Source organism: Python bivittatus, unplaced genomic scaffold, assembly GCF_059951505.1.
Source record: "Python bivittatus isolate LINGU-HERP-01145 unplaced genomic scaffold, Pbiv_v1 ctg000080_np1212, whole genome shotgun sequence".
NCBI lineage: Eukaryota > Metazoa > Chordata > Lepidosauria > Squamata > Pythonidae > Python > Python bivittatus.
The window spans coordinates 57,765,002-57,787,556 of record NW_028277035.1 but is presented as its reverse complement, the minus strand read 5'-3'; the positions used below and the strand labels follow the sequence as shown (position 1 = coordinate 57,787,556).

The 22,555-nt window shown below is 37.5% G+C and overlaps 1 protein-coding gene across 1 annotated transcript; it reads right to left on the bottom strand.

Annotated features, from left to right (window-relative positions):
• Positions 1–8,770: 8,770 nt before the first annotated feature.
• On the bottom strand, positions 8,771–21,013 carry TMEM40 (transmembrane protein 40). The gene is made up of 11 exons (XM_025163999.2): positions 20,709–21,013; positions 18,443–18,500; positions 17,254–17,309; positions 16,169–16,261; positions 15,054–15,089; positions 11,886–11,918; positions 11,171–11,239; positions 10,474–10,545; positions 10,259–10,333; positions 10,007–10,069; positions 8,771–9,128 (listed from the first exon to the last, which is right to left on the bottom strand). Exons 3-11 carry the CDS (start codon positions 17,300–17,302, stop codon positions 9,109–9,111), a joined length of 510 nt encoding a protein of 169 aa, XP_025019767.1. The 5' UTR covers positions 17,303–17,309; positions 18,443–18,500; positions 20,709–21,013; the 3' UTR covers positions 8,771–9,108.
• Positions 21,014–22,555: the final 1,542 nt, after the last annotated feature.

The following is a 22,555-nucleotide window of genomic DNA, read 5'->3' as shown; positions in this document are numbered from 1 at the left end:
TGCTAGTTATGCTGTTATATTTTTGAGTCATACCCAATGGCATCTCTAATAAGCCACACCAAAATGATGTGTGTCTTGATTCTGAGGCAAGTACCTAAATTGTGTCATTTGTGTGATGATGTGATGCATGTGTTGTTATTTATCCCCTTTACAGATACCTCTAATACCCAGTGTGTCTATTTCAAATTACTGCAAAATTTAGTACAACTGTCCTATATTATAGGCTCTTCCAAATGTAACTTCAGCTGCAATTTTATGGAGACTTACCCAGGAGTAAGCCTGCTGAACTTGCATAAGTTATTACTATTCACTTTCTTTTTTACAGTTTCATTCACAAATAATCTGGTTTGGGAAAAATAAAGAAACCAAAACAGCAAAACTGTGTGTGTGTGTGCGTGCACGCATGCGTGCCTGTGCGTGCATGCCCAAGCAGCAAACCTGACATTCATTAGCGCTGATGATGTTACCTAGTTAGGTAATGAAATGTCTGCAACCAAACAACCAGATTGAAAATGACTTGATGGCACATAATCAACATAATCAGTGATGGCATCATATGATGGGGGAGGTGTCCCAATGCCGAAACTCCACCTTCGTCTGCAGCTGTGGCTGGTGCAGCAGTTAAGGCCCATCAAAAAGGCCCTGAGGAGGCCACTGTGGGGATTGCAGGAGAGACCTCCAAAAGACACCCCAGCAACAGTCATCCACTGAAGAGGTCTAGCAATGGAGAGTGGCCACCAGTGGCTTCACAGGCTAAAAGTAGCCAGAATGGCTTCCTGGGGGACAGCAGTGTGACACAGTAGATTGTGATGGAAGGAATCTGCAGAATAGAGGATTCCCAACTCTGCATTGCAGTTGGTCTGAGTGGGGCTTTGGCTGGCCGAATGGACCATAGCAGGACTACAGAAGAAATACGTAGTGTAGACCTAAACCCTTATAATATAGCTTGGGTAGAGAATCACACTACCATCTTTTAATCCAACTGCCAATAATTCATGGGGACTCCTCACAGAACCTGCAATGCTATGCCCCCACCGCCACCACCCGCCACTGAGTTGAACCATGTTCCAGCAGCCTCAGGTAATAGTGCTGAAAAGTTTAACACAACAATGTATGAAAGTCCACAGGATACCCATTGCTGCCTTAAGTAAATGTAAGCAATCAAAGAAGGAGGAGGAAGAACAGTGCCTGGTTGAGGAACTAATAGTGTACAATTCAGTTCCAAGCATGGGAATTCAAAATATTGAATTAAATAATTAAAGTTTTCAGGAATGGACGGCATACACATAAATAAATAGATAATACTAATTTATTAAACTTGTATGCCCCCCGACTCTCAACAACTCTGTTGCCAGGATTGTTCATTGAGACTGCAAAAAAATTGCATAAATTAGACACACCTCTATTTTTACCCTGATGGATTATGATAGATTTCCATCCCTCAGAAATCAATGACTATTTAAATGCAAATGACACACAACTATTATCATTCCAGCAGCAACAAACCTCAGACCATTGATCTGGCTGCATTACTGTCTAGATTTTCCAAATTAAAAGTCACAGTTTTATTTCACACATCACACCACGATATGGTTTCCTGAATAAATCCCATTTGGCTAGTTTGACTTATCACAGTATTGTTAAGCCATAATGTTATAATAATGAATGAGTTCACAGACATTAAGTCAAATGACACCCTTGTCCCAAACTGTACTGCTAGTGTTTTAGTGTATCTGAACCAAACCAAGAGATATTTTGTTTTGTCACAATTATTGTACTGTATTATTGTTGAGGAACGTGGGAGCTATGAGATAGTTCCTCCTTAGAATGAGTAAAATAGAAAAGTATTGATTTATATCTAACTAACTATTGTGTTAATCATATTTTGGCCATCTGAGGAAATCCCAATTGCAGGATTGTGCAAAGCATTCAAAGGCCGTTTCACAAACAACATTAGTGTACACAAAACACCCTTCCTTGAAGCATTAAAAGAGCTATTTCCTCTGGACAGCTTGTCCGACTGCTTCAAAGGTTCTCCACCGGACAGACCACACTTCCACTGGACAAGGAAATGAAGTGGTTGTGCACACGCAGAGGCAGACAGCTGGTGAGAGACACAAGCAGCCTCACGTGCATTACAAAGGTCACGACTGCTTTAAGGCTTCCCAGACAGGTGCTTTGTTCACGCTAACATGACTTGCAGAGCATCTCTTTCAAATGCTCTGAAGAGCCCTGCAGTATTTAATTGTTCTCAAGAACCTCATAATAAATGTGCTCTGCGAAATGTTAAAGCCACACGTGTCTGAATGTGTGCACTGCTGGTAATTTGAGTAGTTGCAATCCTTAGTTATGGAAGGGTTGCCAGGTTGGGGAAAGATGCTACTGTATTAATTTTAGGCTGCTCTATTTTCTCTGTAGCACCCACTCCCCTAACTTACTAGGGGAACAGGGCAATATGGTGATTAGGGCAAACTTTTGTATTTCCTGCAGCTACAGCTTTGGTCAGAGACAAGGTCAGTCTTCATGTTCTGATCTACCTCTACCTCTACCTCTAGCTCTTATTTCTCCAGCATATGAAGCATATCAATATATATATTTTTTTGGTTTTTGGTTTGACATCCTTTCTATCGGGCAATAATGAGTGATGGTATTGTAACTGGTGCCATGTGTAAGCATTCTTATCCTAGTCAGATAATGAATACAATACATGGCATGAAAATTAAAAGGCATAAATTCTACAGGAAAGCAAAACGCTTTTAATTCCATTATATTTACCAGATGCAGGTATACTTTATTGCTTCTGGAGCTCCGGAAAAGAACAAAATGTTGTATCAAGAAAAATGTTATTTCACTATTTGGAGGGGCTAATGGCAGTGTAGACAGGACCTTTCCTGTCCCACTCTTGTGTCTTGGTTTCCTTTCTTTCTTTCTTTTTAAAACCTCCAGGTTTTATACTGGAGGTTCTGCTTAGAAAGCGTAGCTGTGAGGGGGCAGAAATCCCCCACCCGCGGCTGCCCATTTCAATTTAACATCAGCAACCTGAGTAAGCAGAATTGTAAAGCCGACCAGCCCAAAATTTATTGAACTTTTCTTCCCCACTTTCCTTTTCTCTTCTTTCAAGCTAAGGATTGACTTCTTTATCTTTCTATACTAGTGATTGTTGGAAAGCTAATTGCTGTGCACTTTTGGGGAATAATTTATTTTATAGGATTTACAACCAGCTGACTTTATGATCATTTTTGCTTTCTGTTTGCTGGATTACAAACAGCCCAGCTGAATTGGATTTACAACTCTCCGATTCGATTTACAATCGTCATGACGGCAGGAGACGGGAGAACTTCAAAGCTTCAGAATTTTTTTATCTTAAGAATTATCTTAAAGTGAAAACTGCACCTCTATAATTGGATTTACAATGGGGTGGGGGGAGACTAAATAAACTGAAGGAGACTCCAGGAGACCTTCAAAACTTTTCTAAACATCTTTAAGAGAAAATTGTGGTGATAAGTAAACTTTTCTTTCCTGCGTTTAATTCTAATTTGTGCATAATATATATCTTTTACAAGGGCTAAATAATAACTAGAATTACAGTTGGAACTAGAACTTAAGTATGGATTGTAAAGCATTTTGTAGAATGAACTGGGGTTAAAGGGACCGGCACTGATTGTATTGAGTCTTGTGAGCCATTTGTCATAATATCTTCTTCAACGACCATGAGAGCTGGGTGCATTTCAAACGTTTGTTTGGGTAAGACACCTTGAGAAAATTGCACTTCTCTAACTTTTCTTCCCCACTTTCTTTTTCTCTTCTTTCAAGCTAAGGATTGACTTCTTTATCTTTCACAGTCTTCAGGCAGACTGGAAAACAGTAAAAAAAAAAAAAAAGGAACTTCAAAGGCTTTGAAAATATTGTTAACTTGTTTATCAGGTTTCTTTTAATAGGGGATAAATAACAATTCTAACTGAATTTAGGGTAGATTGCAATATAGGTTGTGTAGAATTAAACTTTGGTGAGAGAGACAGGAGTCAAATGTGATGAGGCTTGTGATGCGACAGTAACATGCTGTAATATCTTTGAGCAATGATTTTCTCTGAGTTTGTTTGGGCTGGTTACTGACCTTGACATTCCTTGAATGAACTAACCACTTATTTTCTAAATACACCAGAACATTGTACAATTGTTATAGGAGTTATGGAAGCCACAAGAGGGAGACAAAGACAATATTATATTTACCAGATTGGCAATTTTGCAAAATGGTTTTTTTTTCTTTTTTCTTTTCTTCTTTTTAAATACACAAAGGGAAAAGTCTGTGATTCCTCAGTAAATATATAAGTAGAAGACTATAACATGTATGGAGAGCAAGTTCTCATCCATTAAAGACAGAAAGATTTTAAAAAGCCTGTTGAAGGTAGGAAGAGAAATGGGGACTCAAAAGGATCTAAAGAATCAGAAGAATCCAGGGAATCTAAAGAATCAGAATCTGACAGAATCAGTCAGATATTTGAAACATTATCCATGCAAATGAGCAATCGATTTCAGCAATTACAGAACAAACCAAAAATTGTATGACAAAATGGCTGCAAAATTTCAAAGAAACAGTTACAATACAACAATGGGAAGAACTATGGACTAAAACTATAAAATTTACACCAAGTTATAACTTAAAGGAAAATTGGTACAAAATGTTTTATAGATGGTACACAACTCCATCAATAATATCTAAGACGGACAAATCATACAGCAATAAATGTTGGAAATGCCCAGATACAGAAGGAACATTTTGTCATGGGTGGTAGACATGTAGAAGAACTCAAAAGTATTGTAAAGACATACTTAGTATAATGCAGAACATTTTGGAATTTAAGTCTGAAATGAAACCACAACTGTTCTTATTAGGTATGACCTCAGAAAAAATTAACAAGGAATATTATATTTTAATGAGATATACGCTTATAGAAGCGAGAATAAACTTTGCTCAACACTGGAAGAAAAACACAATCCTGACAATATCTGACTAGGAACTTAAACTTGGAAAATACACGGCGATGGCAAAATTAACAGTATCTACACGCACAGAAGTTTAACTAAATTTAAGCAAGAATGGTTCCCACACATATAACACATCATACAGCATGGTAAATATAAAATATAATTACTTACAGTCTGGCTTTTTAGAGGGCCTGAATGCCAACAAATATTGCAAATTAGCAAATGTATAAAAAATGGGGAGGCAGAAATCAATAGATTTTTTTCTTTTTCTTTTATTCTTATTTTTCCCACCCACCCCCACCCCCATTTTTTAGGTCTTTTAAATTTAGGTATCTTAATTTGCTTCATCTACTTTTTATTTCCTTTTATCAACACATAAACATATATACAAACATTCACACATACACACACATTAAGTAACAATATAATGGATACCTTAATAAGTAAGTTCATTACTGAAACTATTATCAGATAACTAATACTTTGATGTAAATTGCAGTGGTTCTTTTTTTATCTTATGCTTAACTTTGGATGAAAAGTTAAAAAATTTTATGCTTGTAACACTGACATCCTAAATGGCAATTAATACTGATAGAATTTTTACTTTTCTCTTTTTATTCTCAATACTTTAAGCTTTTTAAATAGTAGAATGTTAATCATTTTCAATTATATTATATAAACATTACTTCACTGAAATCTGCATTGTAATAATACAGTGTATCATAATTTACAACATTACAATAAAAAAAGGAAAGAAAAATGTTATTGCTTTCTGCAAAAAGGAGTTTCAGTTATATATGTCATGTTCATTAAGAACAGAAGGTGGTAGGCCTAGACCTATTGGCTGATTTGCAAGGTTTTGCAAAGATTTTTGCCTCCCAATAATTTAACATTAGTTGTAATAAATTATCTTGAACCACCATTTTGCCCTAAATTATATTGCTGGCCAAATGCTCTACCACCAGTCTATAGAGGGAGATACAACAAAGTGTAAGTTGATAGCATCTTATCACAATAAATTTGTGATAAATGTTTTAATAGTAAAAAATACTAGGAAAATGGTGAAAGACCTGGTAGAATCTTGGCAAACTATTTGAAGCAAAAAAAAAATTTTTTTTTTTAGTTGTTATAACATTAAATATGGGAAGAATAATATAAAGAACTCCCTGGAAGTCACAATTTCTCAATTTTTAAAATTTTTAAAAATATAGTAAAATTTGAGAACTTATCTGATGAAAATATAGAAGCAATTTTAGCTAAAACTGATTATGATTCACTCCTTTGATTATGGTTGAGTTCAGATAAGTGATTTTGAATATGAGTAATGGTAAATACCAGGCCTGGACTAATTTCTTGTGGAATGGTATACAACATTTATTGATATACTGTACTTGCTCCTAAAGTCTATCAATTATACAAAAAGATCTATGAAAACAAAATTTTATCTCCTCCATTTAAAGAAGCATATACTACAGTTATAATGAAACCTTGTAAAGATCATACATTGTATGCTAATTACTGGCCTATATATAGATTAGCATAGATATTTAAATTATAACTGCTGTTTCAGCTAATAGCCTTCAGCAAGGCATAGATCAGATAACATTCAGCTGGTAGTAGATTTGATTGATTTGAATAAAAATAAGGAAGACAAAGCTGCAATTCTATTGCTAGATGTAGAAAAGGGCTTTGATAAAGTTTATGGACAAAATATATTTACATTTTCTTAACCAAATTTGGATTTCCTGAGAGTTTATAAAGTGGTTCTAGGTTCTCTATGAGGTTCCCAAATCTAAATTGAAGGTTAATGGGTTTTTTTACCTACTTTTTCACTCAGTAAAGTTGCCCACTTTCCTCTTGATTTTTTATATTTGTTTAGAACCCTTAGCCTGTTCTTTTAGACAAGATTATCATTTCCATGGTTTCTCATATAATTTATTATATGATAAATTGGCATTATATGCTGATAATGTATTAATCATTTCTGAACCTCACACTTCAGTTCTGGCTTTGATGCACCTGATTAACATCTTTGGCTGAACTGAAGGATATTCAATTAGTTGGTCTATGACAGAACTGATTCCATTAGGCAAAGCTTTGTTTAGTCATACATTACAGGATTTTCATGTTCATATAACTTCTAAATTTATTAATTATTTAAGTATTCTTATCTCATATGATATTTCTCAAATAATTACATTAAATATGAACAAAATATATAAAAACATTTCTTTGGAATATTCTTTGGATATCAATCTTACCCTTTGGAGTCATCACTCTTAAAACGAATGTAATTTCATGGATACTTTCCATTTTGTGTAGAATTTATATGGTAAATATTTTTTTAAAAAACTCAATACATTGTTGCATAAATGTCTATGGGTTCTTCAATTCTGAAGATATCTTTGAAAAAGTTGCAATTGTAAATTAAAGGTTCAGGGGTTCTGAACCTGTGTATCTTTTGACTACCCCAAATTTTGGATGCCTTCACTTAGTATAAATTCTCCCTCCTGGGCCCCTTTGGAATATTCATATATAGCATTTTTATTTAATTGGACTGTTTTAGGTTCAAAATATAATTGCTCTGATATGCTTCCTGATAATCCATATATTGTGGTATATGATATCAGGATAACTGTGTTTTAATCCTTTTTCTCATGCTCAGTTGTTGCTAGGGGGTACAGGTAGTCCTCACTTAATGATCGTAATTGGGACCAGTATTTCCATCACTAAGCAATGAAGTTGTAAAGCACAACATCATGTGATCGCGCTGCTTAGCGATGGCAGTTCCATCAGTCCCCAGTTACCATTGTTAAGAGAGAACCTCACGTGATCACAACTGCTGACTTCCTGCCAGCTTTCCCATTGTCTTTGCTTGTGGGAAGCCAGCAGTGAAGATCAGAAATTGTCATAATGTGACTATGGGACTCTGTGATGGTCAGAAATCTGTGCCAGTTGCCGAGTGCCCAGATTGCAATCACGTGACCACAGGGAGCACTGCAATGGCCAGAACTTTGAGGACCAGTCATAGGTATCACTCGTTCAGCGCTGCTGCAAGTTTAAACGGTTGCTGAACAAGTGGTCATTAAACAAGGACCACCTGTAATTCAATCCTTGAAACTGATTAAAAACTGATTAAATGGATAGATGCTGGGATTTTTACTTCAAAATAACTGCAGGTAGTCCTCGCTTAACAACCACAATTGGGACTGGCAACTCTATCACTAAGCAATGTGGTTTAAGTGAGACATCACGTGACCATGTCAGACTTATGACCTCACTTCCACTGCAATCATTAAATGAATCACCCATCACATGACTGCAACTTGCAATTTTATTTATGGTTTCTCCATTGGCTCTGGTTGTTGGAAGCTGGCTGTGAAGTGTGCAAATGGTAACCACATGATTGTGGGATGCTGAAATGGTCGTAAATGCCTGCCAGTTGCAAAGTGCCTGAATGTTGACTATGTGACCACAAGGGATGCTGCGCTGGTCGTAAGTGTGAGAACTTGTCTTAAAGTTACTTTTTCAGCACCATCATAACTTTGAACAGTTGCTAAACAGGGCGGTTGTTAAGCAAGGACTACCTGTACTAATGCTAATGCTGAGTTATCATTTTTAAATAAATGCCCCTTATCACTCTCTGGCAGTACCACATTGTCCCATCAGGAGAAGAGAACAGACACTGTAACTGATAGAGCTGCACCACAATAAATCCCTCTCCAGTAACACAGACACACACTCAGAAACTTAGCAAAAAATTCAAGGACAAGTCTTGGACAGATAAGTAACTTTATTGCAGGTACTAAGCAGCTCTAGTAATGATAAAGAACAGCTTCTAAAGAGTATGAAAGTCTAGCTATATTATATGCATGTCCCAAGGTTTAAATCCTGAGTTGATTCCTCCAGCCGTTTCCTTGAAGGGCTCCCAGGTTATTGGAGTTGTTGATGGCACCTGCCCTGTGTTGGCTGGCCCCAAGCTCTTCATCTCCCTCTTGCCAGCTGCAGTCCTCATAGCTCAATTCTTTAGCCCTGACATTTATACTGTTTGCATATTATTATAGTTGTCACTGCAGTCTCGAAAACAAACAGAATTTATTCAGTGGTCTTGAGATTTCTGGCTTAGTTAACCTTTCTGAACCCTACAAAACAACAACAACAACAAAATGGATCACAAAGATTAATTTTTAATTACTTATTAATATATCTTTGCTGAAATGCAGCAAAAGTGAAATTTAGATGTTCATTTAGTAAGCATTTCACTTAGGTTGGGTTTCTGCACTGCTCTAAACTGAGGTTTGTGTAGCCAGAGTTTATGGAATAAACTTGGTTGAATCTGCAAACCAGCTAAGACATAAACCAGGATTTACAAACCACAGTGGCCTTCTTTACAAATGATGCTAAATCCAATCCAAACAAATCATATTTGGATTGTACAAAATGGGAATTCATTCATATTCTCCCAATATTTCTCAAAGTAGAACAATCTTTTATCTTAAGGGCTGAAGCTAGAACAGGGCAATCTTTTGGTGAGTTTGTCCCCAGGCTTCTCTGCTTGCTCTCTCACTATTGTCAAGGTGGAAGGGACTCGGTTTTAAAATGGAAGCATGTTAAACTTAAATTATAGAACCGTAAACTTCCAATCTGATTTACAGAGTAGTCTGTCATATGAATGGAATGTGTAGATTTATGTGGGGGTTAAGATTTTAGCAGATCTTTGTTTTCTTTGAAGCCATTTTGAAGCAGAAAGGAATCACACGCAGCCTTTGGATGCAGCGATGGGTACTCATCCTTTAGCCACACATGTGGTGGGGTATGCACGAAGGGTATGTGTGTGGGTGTATCAAAAAAGTCAAGGTGGGGGCCACAGCCATGCAATTGAAGCTCCACCCCTTTCCTGTTATGGGTCCCATCTGCCCATGACAGTGGAAGACATTTCTTCACCGTAAGGCCTTGTTCTCAGTATGAGCCTGAAAGTTGCACAGGGTTTCAAAAAGAAACAATAAAAGAACAGAATTACCAGGCATTTTGACTCTTTGAATAAGGGGGATAAAAGCTTCCAGGACACTTCGAATGCGGTACACTAGTGGAAAACAAACAAGAGTTTGCTGTCAGAAAAGCAACCAAGTAGGTAAATAATATATCTCTATTACAGACAATTGCAGTTTGAGTTACTGAACAATTGCTGTTTCAATCATAGTGATATCTTAAATTATGAATATAAGCCAGTTTGTTTTACTATTGTATGAACCAATACAGATGAAACACTGACCAAGGCCAAAATATATTCCTGTTGTTTCTAAGGCTGCGAAGGTCATCAAGCCGATTCCAAGGGAAACTATCCAGTCTGAAGAAAGAAAGAAAGAAAGAAAGAAAGAAAGAAAGAAAGAAAGAAAGAAAGAAAGAAAGAAAGAAAGAAAGAAAGAAAGATTAAATTTTGCTCCCTCTTTCTCCACATGAAATCAATAGATTTTAATATTAACTTACTGTTGTATTTGTAATAGCAAACTAATAACATTCCAGTGGCGAAACAAACAATGACAAAATGGAAGAATTCATCTGAAAAAAAGAAAGAAAATAATATTCAAGGCTCTAATTTAATGGCTATAATTTCAGATATTCCTATGAAAACAAAGGCCTAATACTGGAACTTGTCTGAGCACATACAGTGTGTGTGCATGTGCGTGTGTATACACACACACACACACATGCATACAAACACATACATATATGCATAATATATTTTCATAATTTAAACAGCAGTCAATAACTTAACTAACTTTATTCAGTGTCAACAAAGAAAATGCTTTCCCATGTACATTAAGCAGAAAAGAACTTGAGTCAGGTGATCAAGATTACACAGTATGGGACTATATTCCGCTGACACATAGGTAGGTAGCCTGAGCTGCAAACATATTAAAAATAGGATATTTGCTGATCAGTTGCTAAATGTTTTCAGTCTAAAAATCTATGATTATTTAGTTAGGGAAAAAGCATCTTTGCATGGATGTGATTTGCACTTTAACTATGATAATGTTGTATATAGGGAAAATACAAGATATCAATTTCTTATTTATTATTTAGCTATGCCACTCTAGGATAGAAATCTAATTATCTGGACTTTAGCCTTGCCTCTTAATGAGAAGATTTTGTGATTTAAGTTTGCAATCAGTTAAATTCTTACCATCTTTCCGAATCCCTGGAATCCACCATCTTGGTTGGTGGGTTGGGTGACAGATACCATTTTCACACACTGTGAGAAATGAAATTTGAATTAAAATGTATAGCTTGACACCCCCCCCCCCAAAAAAAACACTTTTACTTCAATTAAGGCATTGAAGCTGAGAAATATCTGTTTATCCGCAGGTATTGGATAGGAACAAAACAATGTGCTACACATTACAATGAAGATGCTGCCTGGATTTATCAAGTAGGCTCCACTCCCTGGAATTTCTAATACAGGAAGAGGAATTATTGTTAGGAACTATTTTAGAATTTTAGACATCAGTGAAGCAAAGGCAGCAACTGAACCTTTCTACTGGCTTCTATCAATTACTGTACAGACACTTTCTGTTCCTATAAATCAAGAGGATTCACAGAGCTCCCTTGGCTAATTGGGTGAACAGCACTAAGAACAAACTTCTCTATTTCCTATGGCTGCACCTGTGGTCACAGAGAAGGTAAGTTGGAGAATCTGTCCCATCAACTGTTCCTCCAAAAGAGCCAACATTTGAGATACATACAATATTTTTGTTTTTTTGTTTGATGTCCCTTCTGATGGGAAACCATCAGCCACAGGTGCTTAAGCTTTCATATCTTACACAAATAACTAACATATGATACGAAAGAAAAATACATATTGTGCAGAAGAAAACAGAATTTTAAACAGTCATAGTTACCAATTGCAGGTGTTCCTTCTGTCCTTGTATTCTCTGGTAAACAACAAATGTGCATTTTAAAAAGGCATTTCTTTGTTCAAAAAAGGATTCAGTTTTGCATATCATGTTTATTACAGTAGAGTTGCAGAGCAGAAGATGGTAGTTCTCTTAGCTGCCTTGAGCTATTTGAAGTAAGGCCATATGACATTTTTTGCATAAATAAGAAACAAAGAAAGATCTGGAGAGATTGCTGATGGTTTGTAACGGATCACCAAGGATTCCTACTATTGTTAGAGATCATGCTGGAGTTTGTGACCAAATCTTTTGCAGAATATACCCAGCAGAAATAGGTTTTCCATCAATAATCAAGACTCTAATCCTGCAAAGTCTATCTTCTCAAAAATGTACAATAATTTCTTCTTAATAGCTTGAGATCCTACTGGTCAAGAACACTGACAAAATCTGAAAAACGATGTATATTCACCTCATTTAAAATCAGAAGAACTTATTCATATTCTACAAACCTCTTATATAAAAACAGGCTCTCTTGATGATCTTTAAAAAGTATAGGAAAAGAATTTGAAATTGGGTTTTGATGAGTCATTATGGAATAAAACTCCCTTTAAATTTATTTTTGACTAGTCTTCAAGAATCACCTATTAAACAATTCCTATATAGTACTACACCCTCTTATGAATGCATTAATTATTTTTTCTTAGATTCTTTTGGAGGAACTATAATCAAACTGAAATGTATTTCCATCTAGTTATTCATTCTGAATATTGGGTGTGGTATGTGTTTTTCATTATATATTATTTTTATTTTCAGTGGTATTCTGTTTACTGCTTTCTTAAATAAAATAGATTGTTTAATATTCACTGCAACAAAATAATTCCAAATATCATTATATTGGTAACATTAAACAAAAACCTTAGGCTACCTAGAATTCTTGTGTTGGATGGCCATTAGCTTTCTTTAGCTCTGAAACACAAACTTTCTTAAGCTCAGAATCTTTAGTTTTGAAGGTATATATTGTTGGAGCTCAATAATCTAGGCTTTTACTCAAAAAAACTCTTTAGAATCCACAAGTCTGATATGTTTAGAATGTGTGCATGCCAAGATGTGTGGGTTATATAGAAAGTTTTTTCAACCACTAAGATTTGATAATTGTGAAATATAACTTTTCTTGTTCATCAGCGTGTTGTGATTGTAACTCACTGACTCATATAGCAGTATTATCTTTTAAAATATGCAAAAAGCAAAACAAAACCTTGGTTGCAGTAACCACTAGAGCAGTGTTTCTCAACCTTGGCCACTTTAAGAGGTGTGGACTTCAACTCCCAGAATTCCCCAGCCAACCATGCTGGCTGGGGAATTCTGGGAGTTGAAGTCCACACCTCTTAAAGTGGCCAAGGTTGAGAAACACTGCACTAGAGAGTTAACACCAGACAAACAATCAAGCAGAAAAGCAATACCCAATTCAAGAAACTTGCGAAGAGAGGACTCTTTGGAAAAGACCCTGATGCTGGGAAAGATTGAAGGCAAAAGGAGAAGAGGGCGGCAGAGGATGAGATGGTTAGATAGCATCACTGAAGCCATGAGCATGAAACTGAGCAAACTCAGGGAGGCAGTGAAGGACAGGAAGGCCTGGCGCAATATGGTTCATGGGGAAGAGTCGGACATGACTTAACGACTGAACAACAACAACATTAAAGAAACTACCAAGGAGAAAACCACATCTCCACCAACACTGGAAGGACAGGCAACTGTCCTCCAAATAAATAGGGAGCAAACCCCACATTCACTAGCACTGATGATTTTACCTAGTTAAGTAACAAAATGTCTGCAAGCAAACAGCCAAGCACAGAGAGCACCAAGGACTCTTGCCTTGCTTGCAGACTAGAGGGAGCCATGAGAGACTTGAAGCAGAAAGTTAAAAAATAAAATAAAATCTAGCTTTTATAATGCCTTGGTTATAATACTCATGTGTCACTTTCATATAAACAAATAAATGACAACCTCATCTTTTATCTGATCTCAGTTGTCTGCCAAAAACATTAAACATTTTCAGCTAAGCAGTTCTGTAATCTGTGATGAAAGTCTGTGATGAAACAACAACCAAAAATGGTAATATGTGATTTGGTCCTTAGTTTTTAACTCATTCTGGATTTTCACCAGATGCTTAAGACATTTTACAGTATGTTATGGAATTATACTGCCTGTGGATAAAATGAATGTTCAGTTCTTTTGTAGGCTTCTCACAGCTTGGTTGGACTTGATACAGAAGTGATATGACCATGAGTTAAATGTTTTGATGATAGAAATTCATGAGATTTTGTGAACCTCCTGCAGGTTCATGTTCAATTTCCTCCCTCATAAAAGTGTACTGAAACCATTCTCCCAGCATAATTAGACCAGGTTCTCAGAAGCTCCGCCACCTTTTCTTTCTACGTGGTCCTTGCATCTCATACCCTCTTCTCCCCGGAAGCAATCCTGCCTTTCATCCTCTGGTTGGGCTGCAAAACCAGATTCATTAGCACCATCACAGATCCTGTATAGCAGTTGAACAGCAAAGTAGAGCTGGGGTGGAGGTTAGTCCTTTACCCATCAGCAACTTTTCTGCTCCGAATTCCACTTTGCTGCTCTTTTCTTTTTCATTAAAAATAGCTGTGGCGGGGTTTTGTTACACTTATTTAAGTGAATGTGCCCAGTAACAGAAGGCTGTGATCGGGGATGGTGTCAAGAATTAATACCTATTGGGCAGCTTTCCCCAATTTGCTATCCTCCAGATAAGCTGCGGGTTAAGTGCCCTTGCTCCGGGGCCAAGCTGAGGGTGGGAGTAATTGTAGTCCAGTATCTCTAGAAGGCGGAGCATCCTTCCAGAGCCACACCCCTGCAGGAGATTCAGGGCTGAAACTTTGAGCTTCTGGGCTATACTGCTCTTCCACCTTGCTTTGCTGCTTGGTTATTTGCATTGGCAGAGGGAGCAGGCAACCAGAATTCACTTCCAAATGCCTTCCCTTCATTGTCCTCTTGGTCTCTCAGCATGCTAGTTAAATCAGAAGGAGATGGGAGACGCCCAAAAATGGGAATGCCAAAGGTGGCGAGGAGGAGGTAAAAGGGTTGGGCTTGCCTAGAAGCCCTCAGGTTCTTTAACAAACAGCACAGCTGGAGATTTGAGCCTCATACCTGTTTCAGTGTATGGAATAACTTCACTGGACAGATCTAAAATGACAGAAATACACAAAATTGACAAAATGAGTGCATGTTTGTTCAAATTCAAGCTTGCTCCAACTGATGTTGGTATTAAAGCATGGAGGCTTTTCGAACAATGAGGAGTTGAGAAGTAACAGAAAGATTTTCATATGAATGAAACTGTATTACTCCAGTCATCCTTTTTTTTCTTTTTTTTAAATTTGTTCAGTCTTCTTAAATCTTCAAAACGTAAGTCCTCATGATGAGAAGGATAGAAATCTGGCCTGTTTTCAGAGGAAGCCCATTTGTGGAAGTGCTTACTAGGAAAAGCCTGATTTGAAAACGAAGAAAAAGGATTTCAGCAAAGCAGCAGCCATCTGGATTTGCAGAAAAGATGAATCCTTCTGAAGTGCTACTTAGGGCCAGATTCTAGGAAGGGAAAGAGTGAATATGCGTCTGGGCTGTTCTAGCACCCTTTTTGCAAGAGTGTATGCAAAAATATTTGAGACAGTTCCCATACGGTTATGAGGTTATGTGGATATGACTTCCCTGCCGTTTTCAGAAAGGGCATATGTGTGTGTGCGTGAATGCATATGTGTATATTTGTACACACAAGTTCCCTGCAGAAATGATGGGCACCCCCTTTTCTACATAGTCAACGGCCTGGAAAGGAACAGACTATGTTTCTTTCTGTTGTTAATCACAGCAGGAAACCAGCAACCCACAATATATTGCTCAAAAAGGGAAGAAACCGCTGTTGCTTGTTCCATCTTCTCAATCTTACTACTCATGATTTTTGATGTTGAGTTGGGGGGGGGCTTAGGCTTCCCCTCCAAAAGATACCACTGAAAATTGCTGCTTTCCACCCGCAGGGAGCTGATTGTTGATTTGATAGCCATGAGGAAGGAAGTTTTTGTCTCTTTTCTCTCCCTTGGCACAACCCTGCTTTCTGGGAAGGGAGGGAAGAGAGATGAACGTGAGTGTGAATGAGTCCGCTCACTTGTACCTTGCCCCTGAACTCTGCTCTGCAATCTGTCAGCTAAGGGCGCCCATTAGGTCTCTGAGGCCTCACTCTTGGTAAGATAAACATAAGGGCCAGTTTGTTTTACCTTGTTGCTGACTCTCTGTTAATTCCCCCAAAGAAGTTTCATCCTCACTTTCTTCTTGCACTTCTGCTTTTTCATTCCGTTTTCGTTTCCTGCCTTTGAAATGGTGGGAGGAAAAAGTATCTTTAAGAATGTACTTATCATAAAGCATGACAGAAGGCGTGCAGTTTTAATATCTGCAACAGCTGCCTGGGAATATCAATAACATGCTTCTGATTTCTTGCTCAGGTTGGCTATTTTTTCAGGGCTTTACATCTTTAATAACATAGAATATCCTAAGCAATGAGTACACAACCTTTCTCAGGCCTCAGGCCCACAAGAAGGTGGGACCAAAGCCATTTTTTAATTTTATTAAGGAAATGCAATTAATATGAATGCACGTTGTCATTTTCTTCTGTTACATTAAAATTACACTTTTGGAGGGGTTCTGGATATTGGGCTCAAGGCTTTGGACCTTAGGTTGTACTTTCTTGCCTGAAGCTGACTATAAAATCCAAAGCCATCCTGTAATTTTTAGAGTCTACAAAAGTGGACATCAGTGGAATAAAGCCACAGGAGACACAGCCACTGGTTTCCCTGGTTTACTGTGCAGAATCCACAGATCACTGAACTCACTTACACTCAGATTGGACCTGCAGATTTGTGATACTGCTGACATCCCTAAGGACAAAAGTAATTTTTCATGTGGCTGTTTAATTCATTTAAATTTTGACCTGTTCAGAAAGCGATTTACATGCAAATATTAAAAGGAACTAATTGGGCATGTCTAACTTTAGAATTCCAAGGGGATGTCAAGCTATTATCATATCAACCTGACTCAAACTATGGTTTAAAATAACTTTTCCCTTCAAACGCTCATGGAAAAAATTGCTGAAACAAAATGGATGTCTGCTTTTTGGAAGTGTTCATTTTAGCAAAACCAGTCCCTCAGTATATAAAGTTTGCTTACCTCTTGGCCTGCCTATCTTTGTATGAATATGTAAGGAATGTGTGCATGTAACTGCACTGGTGGATGGTTAATTCAAAAATATAAATAGTTCTATTTGTTCCCAAACCAGTTGCTAATAATTCTATACTGTTTGTATTACCTTGCTGTTGTGCTTCATGAGGCGAAGCAGCAGAATCTGAACCATTCATTGTTGTGCTATAAAAACAGAAAGAGATTTTGCAAAACAGGTTAAGTCCCTCAGTTCTTTTTCATTCCCCTTAATAGCAGCACAGGACAATAGTCTTGCATTTCATTTCTTTAAGGCCAAGAGTTCCTTTGTGTTCTTTAGTGCTACATGAAGCTACTCAGGAACACTGATTAGGGATTTGGATTACATTCACTCTTATATTAAGAATTTAGACTATTTTGATTTCATTTTCTTATATAATTGCTTTTGTATGTAGAAAATCAGTAGGCTATCAAATGATAGCCCTACATATCTGGGAACAAGATCCAATTAAATCAGTGAAGTTTACACTGAGTGCAGAGTTACTAGAATTGTTTGGGCATCTGTGATCTGAAAATGCTTTTAGACATCCATCTAACAGTCCCATGAAGGAGCCCCATCCGTGACATTGTCCATAACTAATGCATTAGATTCTTTCAAGTGATCTGTTTTCATCCTACCAAACGATAGAAAATATTTATTATACAAAATAAGTTGTATATCAATCTATTTAGCTATCGAAGTGCCATATTTTCAAGTGAAAAACTACTGTCTGAGTAAAGCAAAACAATTTCAGAAAGAAAATCTGCAACAGCGAATAAGCCAACTAACTAGTAATGCTACTATGTAAATTATGGAAATCCTCCACTGGCCTTGCTTTTTAAAGGCAAACACTTCAGCCGGAAAGACACAGAGAGAGCTAGTGAATAATCTTTCTCGGAGCCTTGAGAAGTGGGTGTGCATCTTTCTGTGTCAGAATATCAATCATACAGAAAATATGGGGTGGGGTGGGTGGAGTGCAGCAAGTCAGAACCAGGTTATGGATGTTGTCAGAGAAGTTGTTCCAGGCCACCTGATTCCTATCATGAAGAACAGTCCCAACACATCACCTCTGTTGTAGGCCACATGGAAGTGACTCTGGATTGAGATTGAAAGGAAAAGAAACGACACTTTCACCTTCCTGTCAAGAGAAATAGTGGCCTTTTAAAATATAGTATTCAGTTATACTTGGCTTGGGTCTATTCACTTCTTTTCTGATCTTTGAAAAGCAGTTTATTCCTGATTGAGAAAAACAAAATCTCAAAGACAGGTCTTATTTAATAGTACAGTTCTCAACTCTCACCTTTGACCAGAGGTTTTAGGATTTTAGACACCTTCCAGGGTCCAGAAGATATTAATTCCTAAGGAAAGAACCAGAAGCAATTTTGTAACAAGCTGGGGCCATTTTTATCTTTTAAAAAAAAATTACACTTTCTCTCTGCTCATGTGTGAGGGACAGATGTACTGCAGGCAATAAACATACAGGGAAAAGACATAAAAAGGACTCATAAAGTATTAGAAATCAGTTGGAACAGCCTTTGCCAACTTGGCATTCTCCAGATGTGTTGGAATTCAAGCCCTGACAATCTCGCTGGCTAGGAATTATGGGATGTGAAGTCCAAAAGATCTGGAGAGCAGTGGACTGGCAAAGCCTGAAGTAGAAGGAAAGGCTTGTCTTTGGAGAAAAACATTCAAGGGTTGCCAGATGATTCATTGACAACATGACAATTCTGAATGTCCATCCCTTTCCTCAGAATCACCCTAGATGAGGATTCAACCAATCCTATACCTTCAGTAAAAGAGTGAAAGCTCTATTGAGTGTAATTCCTGGTTACTGCATGGAAACATTATTGATTATGATCAAAATCTTCTTGCCTTATTTCCTTTAGTTTGATCACCTTGGATGTATTCCTGCCATCCTGGCTTGCTTTTATAGTGGGATTGTGCTGGAAAGACAAACCTTAGCGGACCAATTACAGAAAGGAAAGACAGGTAAGGCTGAAATTCCCTGCCCTTGTTCACCAGTTACAATTCAGAACTGAGGACAAGCACACAAACACATGAGACAGTTTCTCTTCACATCTATATTGGTATCAAGTCTCAGGTTGGAGCCTCAGGAGGCCTGGCTACTTAGTCAACAGCCAGCTGACTGCATCCTGTGATAACAGAGATTTAGTGTGAAGTGAAAAACATCTGACTCAGGGGCCATTTCCTCATTAGGGACTTAAAATGTCTTCTAGTATCAACCAGTCATTAGTAACACAATATAAAATCTGCCTTTTATTCTTATTTAGAGTCTGTATGTTGAGTGCTGCTGCCAGCCCCCTTACAGGTAACAAGTTGCTTGATTATTTATCAGGATCCCAAGGCTATCAAATGCTTTATCAGTTAGTGATCTATTTCTTTGTAGTTTTTTCCTGCTTGGGTCCTATTATTATTCCCAGAGAACCAGTTTGGTGTTATGGTTAAGGCGTCAGGCTAGTCCTCCCTAGGCACAAAGCCAGCTGGGTGACCTTGGGGCAGTCACTTTCTCTCAGCCCTCGGAAGGAGGCCAGGGCAAACCACTTCTGAAAAACCATGCCAGGAAAACTGCAGGGACTAGTCCAGGCAGTCACCAGAAGTCAAGGCTGACTCAAAGGCACAAAAAATAAAAATAAATTATTTTTCCTACTTGTTGCTCACGCTTCTTATCAGTTTAGTTTTAATTGTTTTGACTTTAATTTTTGGCTATAACCCAGTTCAGCCAACCAGAAAAATATATAAGAAAATGGAAATGAGATGAACAATAAGTTTTATGGGAGATGCTAAGGGGTATGTCAGGGTAGGGATCAAATTACATGATGCATCCAATGCAAGGAATTCTAGAAAGCCACCTTCTCTTTTGCTCTGAAATGCTATCCCCTAAAGATTTGGGGCTCATCTACCTTACAAATTTATACCACCTTGAATTGATTTGATTGGCTGTGTTTGCAGATTACTAAACAACAGTTTGCTTAACCATGGTTCACAGTAAGACATTATTTACTTAAACAAGGTTCACTGAATAAAATTCAGCTGGATTTACAGACAGTAATATGCTATGCCATTAGCCATGATTTACATGCCACAATGGCTGGGTTCAAATCACATGCTAAACCAAAAACAAATAAATATGGCATGTGAACCCAGTCATTGTCTTTGATTATCCCTGGATTCCTTGAAATCATATCTTTGTGAGGGCAGTCAAAATGAAATGTTAAAAAAGCACAATTTATTTTCTTCCAGAAGTCCTGCTGATTAGCATTAAATAGTTTTAAATCCCGGCAAAACATGTAACATGGCAACCTGCCATGTATACTGCTGCTGCTTATGTAGACTCCGCAAAAATCAGCACAGCAGATTTCCATTATACCTTAGTTTCCTTCGTTGAGATCAATGCAGATGAATTTGAAACCTTTCTTAATTGAACAGGAGTCACATAACCCAAGAAAGCACTAACCAGATCATCTTTACTGAAGACAAAGACAGAGAGCACAAGGAGAACCAAAAGCTTTCGCTGGATTAGAAAGATCTCCAAAGAAATCACTTACCTGTAGAAAACTCGGACTTGCATCAGGGAGTCCTCCAAATATATCCACAGCCAAATAAAAGCTTGGTTGAAATAGTAACACGGAAGGCTAGTAAACTCCTAGAAGAAACATCCCATAAACAAATCTTTCTGGTCTGATTAATTATACTCCTCTTCTTGCTGTAGACTATTTGACCAGATGTAGTTATTACTCATAGGTTTTGTTATGAATTGCAAAAGCTGTATGCTAATCGCTCATGCTAATTTTATTTAAACTTAGCTGTTTCATAATAATGTGATGTTACAGTCATGTAATGTCATTCTTTTCTGCTTATGTTAAATGTTGCTCCAGAAAAAAATAATTACTTCCCTTCTGTGTTCTACCAAGTAGCTGAAGTCTAGTTCTGGAAAAAATTTAAACATTTTCTGATTGAGGACTTGAACTGAGTTAATATTTCTGACTCTTCTAGTGTCCAAAATTTCAGTCACTGAGAATATGTTTGCCATCTGCTTAAAATTATCCTTAGGCAAGTATAGAACATTTAAAAGTTTATTTATCTGAGAGTGCAGATACTGTGTTTGTGAGCAGCTAGAAGATGACCAGTCCAAATTTAGAGCTTTAAATTCCCCCTATAACTATACTTTGGAGTTTGTATTTCATAACAGGCATTATTCTGCAACATTCTCTTGAACATCTAGTGCTAAGAAATAAGGATTGCATTCTACTCCAGCTAGCTCATTGCCCCATACATGCCCTCATTGGGTGTGACACACATTATTGCCTCTGATGCTTTGGCATTCGCTATGTGCTGTTCTTTGCAACTTCAAAGCAAGGGGCTGTACCTGCCTCTAGGTGCATGTATGTGTTAGAGATGCCTTTGGCAGGGCAGCTCTTCAACAGAGCAGAAGGGATCGTAGATAGCAGACATTCACACTGTAAGGCATCTCCCTCTCTTCCTTGTGCTGGTTATAGGGAAGGGGCTTATTTCTAAACACCCATATGATCGTTTGATTTGTTCTCTACAAATTGCATGTAAGTGATCTGAGTTTCCTTATCTAACATTTCAATAAGGAAAGGACTCTTGCCTGGCTGTGGGACATGCAATGTTGATGTGACAGTGTCAGCAGAGCCAGCCAGGCAGAAGGCAAAATGGCGTTACTCCACAGACAGCAGCCATGTGATCCAAGTCTCAAGAGTTGTGTGAGATTTCCTTTTGTACACAGATTTGTCTGCAAACAATAATAGCTTTACTATGATTCCAGCAGCTGCAAAATATTCTACATAGTTTGGTTGTCCAGACTCTAACCCTCTAACCTACTGTAGATCTTTTTTGATAGCTCTACTAGCCAGTTGTAGAATTGGCTTTTTTGGTTTTCATATCTTACCAACTTTGGTATGTTGCTTCAGTCTACTCAAAACTTCATTAGAGTGTTTGTAGCCTTACCATTCAAGTACTAAGTTAGTTATACCATTGACCGGTGTTTGTCTCCTGATGACTCTATGGACTCTTGATCCTGGTGATTCTTGCCATCTTTATCTGACTTTAATAATAATTTGCAATTGTCTCCAAGGAGATCTGATTAATCCCTTGGATTCTGTAGAGAAGATGGCAAAATGTGGGCTGGACTATGCTCTCATTAGATGGACATAGTACCTGTCAAACAATTATACTCTCAACAGTTTTGTATTGAGCTTGAGGGTAAGTATTGCATGGCAGATCATACTGGAAGGATACTGGGCAGAAGTAGAAATAAAAGGATCCAGGAATCTTGATGGATAACAAGATGAATATGAACCAACAGTGTGATGTCGCTGCAAAAAAAAAAGCAAATGCAATCCTAGGATGCATCAACAGGAATACAGTATCA

Coding starts and splice junctions, on each gene's coding strand:
- TMEM40 (XM_025163999.2), bottom strand. CDS start 17,302: ATGAATGGTTCAGATTCTGCTGCTTCGCCTCATGAAGCACAACAGCAA. Junction 15,090..16,168: donor AACAGAGAGTCAGCAACAAG/GTAAAACAAACT, acceptor CTGTCATTTTAG/ATCTGTCCAGTGAAGTTATT. Junction 9,129..10,006: donor TCAAAGAGTCAAAATGCCTG/GTAATTCTGTTC, acceptor GTTGTTTTGTAG/GGTTCAGAAAGGTTAACTAA.